The 4440-nt window shown below is 41.5% G+C and overlaps 2 protein-coding genes across 2 annotated transcripts; one reads left to right on the top strand and one right to left on the bottom strand.

Moving 5' to 3' along the window:
• Positions 1 to 895: 895 nt before the first annotated feature.
• On the bottom strand, positions 896 to 2046 carry LOC149947160 (uncharacterized). The gene is made up of 4 exons (XM_090173512.1): positions 1995 to 2046; positions 1511 to 1910; positions 1098 to 1370; positions 896 to 1019 (listed from the first exon to the last, which is right to left on the bottom strand). Exons 1-3 carry the CDS (start codon positions 2001 to 2003, stop codon positions 1111 to 1113), a joined length of 669 nt encoding a protein of 222 aa, XP_090029638.1. The 5' UTR covers positions 2004 to 2046; the 3' UTR covers positions 896 to 1019; positions 1098 to 1110.
• A 581-nt stretch (positions 2047 to 2627) lies between these two features.
• On the top strand, positions 2628 to 3675 carry LOC149947159 (uncharacterized). The gene is made up of 2 exons (XM_090170842.1): positions 2628 to 2652; positions 3227 to 3675. The coding sequence occupies exons 1-2, from the start codon at positions 2628 to 2630 to the stop codon at positions 3673 to 3675; spliced, it is 474 nt and encodes a 157-aa protein (XP_090026968.1).
• The last annotated feature ends 765 nt before the right edge of the window (positions 3676 to 4440 follow it).

The raw sequence follows: 4440 nt of genomic DNA, 5'->3' as shown, positions 1-4440 counted from the left end.
CTAGCTATATGGTCTATAGATTCAGATATATCATACCTTTCTTTAATGTTAATTCTTTTGGCTCGGGTACCAATTCTTGTGCAGATGAGATCGCAGCCCTAAGTCCCTAACACACTTCGACGGTTAATATCGTCTATTTATACCCTTTTTCTCAAAGTTTTCAACCGCCGCCGATAGAGTGCGTAACGATCGATGCAGCTAGCGAATACTCTTTGTGATGGCTTGGACCTAAGAATTAACAGAAAAAATATTTATTGCTTTTCAGTGTATAATAATATTTAGCTAAGCTAATAACTAAGGTCACTTAGGCATGTCCGTGATACTTGTTTAGGAGCTCCTTATGGTCAAGGAAACTATTGTGTGCCTAATGTTTTGGTAGGCCCTTAGTCTTCAAGGGGTGGCGGAGTGGTTAGCACTTTCGCCTCGCAGCAAGAGGAGCCGAGTTCGATCCCAACTTGTGGCACTGGGTGAAAACTCGGAACAACTCCTTCTGCGTTGAGTTTGCAAGTTCTCTCCCCACTGGCTTAAGGGGTTTTCCCCCGAGATCTTCGGTTTCCCCTTCCATAAAAACTTGTTGAGGTTAACGGTAATAGTGAGTGTAGGGAGCTGTTGGCTCGCGTGGCTTGCAGGGCTTGTCACCACCCTCCTACGCATTGTAACCCGGCCACCTGAATTAAAGGCTTTAAAAGTCGCTCGATGACTTAGGCCTAGGGTGGTGCCTTGGGTATTAGCCTAGCTGATTATTATTAGCTGATTATTATAAAGGAAAAAATGTTCACGAAGTCGCTAACGGGTGGCGCTATTTTTTAGGGTCGCTATGAATAAAGGAAGTAGAACAAAATGTACTCAAGTAGTAAAATAAAAATTAAATTATCAAATTTCAAATATTAAAATATTTTTTATTATGTACAGATAGAGAGTAAAGGCCATAGCCTGGAAAGATTGAATCTGTGATGAAAATGTCCAGACCAGAATCCAAATGGAATAGTGCTCCGCAAGTGAAATTTGAAAACGAAAGACTAGAGACCTAAAAACGGTAAGGTTTTAGTTCGGAAATGATAATAAATATCCAATAATTTTTATGGAAATAAATATACCTATTTCAGAGATCTACCAGATGGCACCAAGGGCGGCGAGTGGAGAAGCCTTAACGACAACTGGAACTTTTTGAATAGCAACGGCGGAAGCTGGAATGGCTCCACCAGCGGCGGATGGGACAACTTGGGCTCCGATGGATCCGAGGTTGGCTCCGGCTTGAGCGGCTCCCTTCACGGCTCCAGTGGAAGTGATGAGAGTGGCGGATGGACCATCGATGACAGACTGAACACCCACGACGGTAGCGGCGGTTTTTGGTCCAACTTGGTCAACCCCTTAATTGGAAAATATAATTTATTTTCCGAAGAACATTTATGTAACTATATCTATAAGAGGTGTTTGTCTACCAAGTTTGATGGCTTAGACGTATTCAGAGGTGGTTTATTTCACAAAAATACGAAAAAGAACAACTTACCAACATTAACTCCAGGGGCAGCAGCGGCTATGGTTCCACCCGGGTTGGAGGCAATAGCGCCGAAAGCGCCAACAGCGCCGAGAGGACCCACCACTCCAGCAGCACCAAGAGCGCCAGCGACTGTAAGTGCTGGGGCACTAGCGACAGCGACAGCCGGGATACCAGCGACGCCAACTCCAGCAAGTCCCAATGGCCCAACTCCGGCGAGACCTAGCGGGCCAACTCCGGCGAGACCCAATGGACCGACTCCGGCGAGACCCAATGGACTGACTCCGGCGAGACCCAATGGACCAACTCCGGTGAGACCTAACGGGCCAACTCCGGCGAGACCGAGAGTATTAACTCCGATAACTCCAGCATGAGTGGCACCGAAAAGGGCCAAAGCCAGGACGAAAGCTAACTGAACATTGAGAATCGAGGATACGTCTTAAAATCAGCGCTTACAAATCACAGATTATATTAAAGCTAATATTTTAAACTTTACCTTGTACATGGTTTTATAGTTGGACGTCTGAAGAGATCAAGTTGGAATGATCCGTACTTTTGAATAACCGTCAGTTTCAGCTACTCTATTTATACCTTTGCCATTCCAATAGACCACACCCTGCGATTAACACGCATCTTAATATATTTATCATAAATAAAAACAAGACATTCCGCGGATAAATTATTAGCAATTTAAATTTAGGCGCAAGGTCAGAAATAATTTTGGATTTAGTTTAATACGGCGCGCACCTCTTGTAAAGTAAAGGACAAACCATATCACGGGTTCAGAGTCAACTGATCACTCGCGGGTCACATGCGCAGTTAAATTGAGCTGGTAGAGGTGCAAAATAAGTCGTTTAAACCTCATTCGAGACTCTTTAGTTTCTGCAGAAACGTTATAAATTTTGTTTTGTAAACATTATTTCTCTTAGCCTGAAGCGAAATGAGCGTGGCGTCCTATTCCAAATTACCAAAACAAATCATTTGATGTTATAACTTTCTTCTGTTAGTGTCGTCTTTTACTGAAATTTTAAAATACTATTTCCCGAATATCAGTATTTTTTAATTGATTATTAGCCATTTTAATTGTATATCCGTAAAATTAAAAGTTAAATCTGATAAGCGGCTATAAATGGTGATATTTATTCCCAATACCTGTAAGTAGTGATTTTATAATTCACCTTTCATTGAACCTTTTCAAAAGTATATTTAAGGATTATACCTTTCTAATAACTACAAATAAACAACGAATAATAATTATAAAATTATAAACCAAATAATTTAATGAGTAAAACAAAGGCATTTTCCTATAATATGAAATTTTACGAATTTTGAGCAAATAATATTTAAAAACGAAAATTAACTCTAAATTTAAAATATTTGTAATAAATTTTTAAATGACGGGATTAAAACAAGGTTAAAACATAATTTACGTTTTAAAAAATAAACTTACTCAACCCGATTTTATTGGCTTCGTCTGAATGTGTATTCATTAATTTTAGATGAAACGATTATACTCTATAGTATACCTTATTGTAATCTTGTTGCAATAGGGAATAGATATTTTCTGTCCTGTGTTGTGCAGAATCTACAGTTCCTGTATTGCTCTTGGGCATATACCGAGCTCCTTCAAGCATTCAAAGGTTATCTTTATTCCTAAACCCGGAAAAACTAGTTATCTCGAGGCTAAGGCATTTAGACCAATCAGTCTAACTTCATTTCTCCTAAAAGTCTTGGAGAAATTAGTTGAAAGATATATAAGAGAGGAGGTTCTTAGTGTTACACCCCTCTCGAATGCTCAGTATGCCTATCAAAAGGACAAATCTACTGTGACTACCCTTCATGGCATAATTAACTGCTTCGAACGTGCAATTGAGTTCAAAGAAATAGCGTTAGCTGTTGTTCTGGACATTGAGGGGGTTTTTGATAAAGTCTCTAAGGCTGTCATTCTTAAGGAAGCTAAACTTTTTGGTATCAATGACACGTTGTGTCTTTGGATCGACTCTATGTTGACTGATCGGGTCGCGACGGCTTCCTTGCTTGGCGAAACACTAAGGGTAACCACTAGCCGGGGCTGCCCTCAGGGGGGATGTTCTTTCACCAATGCTGTGTTGCCTGGTTGTGGGCGAACTCTTGGTGAGGCTAAACAGGGATGGCTGTCGTGGCTTTGGTTACGCTGATGATGTCGCAATGATCATTACTGGGAAGTTCCCAGGAACCATTTCGGCTTTGATGAGAAAAGCTCTCATCTCTGTGGAATGCTGGTGTAGGGATGTTGGCCTCACTGTCAATCCTGACAAGACGAGCCTGATTCCTTTCACTTGGAGGAAGGTGCAGGACTTGTTTAATGATATTTCTTTCTTTGGGACCATCTTGGTCAAATCAACTGAGGTAAAATACCTCGGTGTTATTCTCGACAGAAAACTAGCATGGAAGCCACATCTTGATCTCAGTATCAGGAAGGCAAAAATGTTATTCTGGAGAGTAAGGGGTACCATAAGCATTAAGCAAGTCTTGGGGTCTTAGCCCAAAGGTTGTGTATTTGATCTATACCATGATAATCAGGCCTATGCTGACGTATGCAGCAGTGGTTTGGTGGCCGAGGGTAGTGCTTAAGTCAGTTCAGGCTGGACTACGCACTGTGCAAAGGCTGGCCTGTGTCAGCATTACAGGAACTATGAGAACCGCCCCAAGCGTTTCTCTGGGGGTGCTCCTGAATATTCTACCGCTTCATCTTTATATAGAGGAGGTTGCAATTACGAGGGCCTATCGGTTACTACGTAATGGTTGGTGGAGGTTTGCTAATTGGGAGTGCAGCACACCAAATTATTTCGGCAATATTATGGTCATTTACCGATCTTATTGATGGGTTCTGACAACATGGCTGTAAAGTTACACAGTTTTCGGAACCAATGGTGAATTTGTTCCGATCACGGATGGCTCCA

The sequence above is a fragment of the Leiobunum rupestre genome, chromosome 4 (assembly GCF_980474605.1).
Source record: "Leiobunum rupestre chromosome 4, qqLeiRupe1.1.hap1, whole genome shotgun sequence".
NCBI classification, from domain to species: domain Eukaryota; kingdom Metazoa; phylum Arthropoda; class Arachnida; order Opiliones; family Sclerosomatidae; genus Leiobunum; species Leiobunum rupestre.
The sequence above is the reverse complement of the archived record's forward strand: the minus strand, read 5'-3'. Positions and strand labels throughout refer to the sequence as shown.

Excerpts from the sequence above, each read along its gene's own strand:
- LOC149947160 (XM_090173512.1), bottom strand. Across the intron at positions 1,371-1,510 it reads TGCCCCTGGAGTTAATGTTG|GGGTTGACCAAGTTGGACCA; the intron begins GTAAGTTGTTCT and ends TTTCCAATTAAG.
- LOC149947159 (XM_090170842.1), top strand. The coding sequence starts at position 2,628 with ATGGTGATATTTATTCCCAATACCT. Across the intron at positions 2,653-3,226 it reads GATATTTATTCCCAATACCT|TCTTGGAGAAATTAGTTGAA; the intron begins GTAAGTAGTGAT and ends TTCTCCTAAAAG.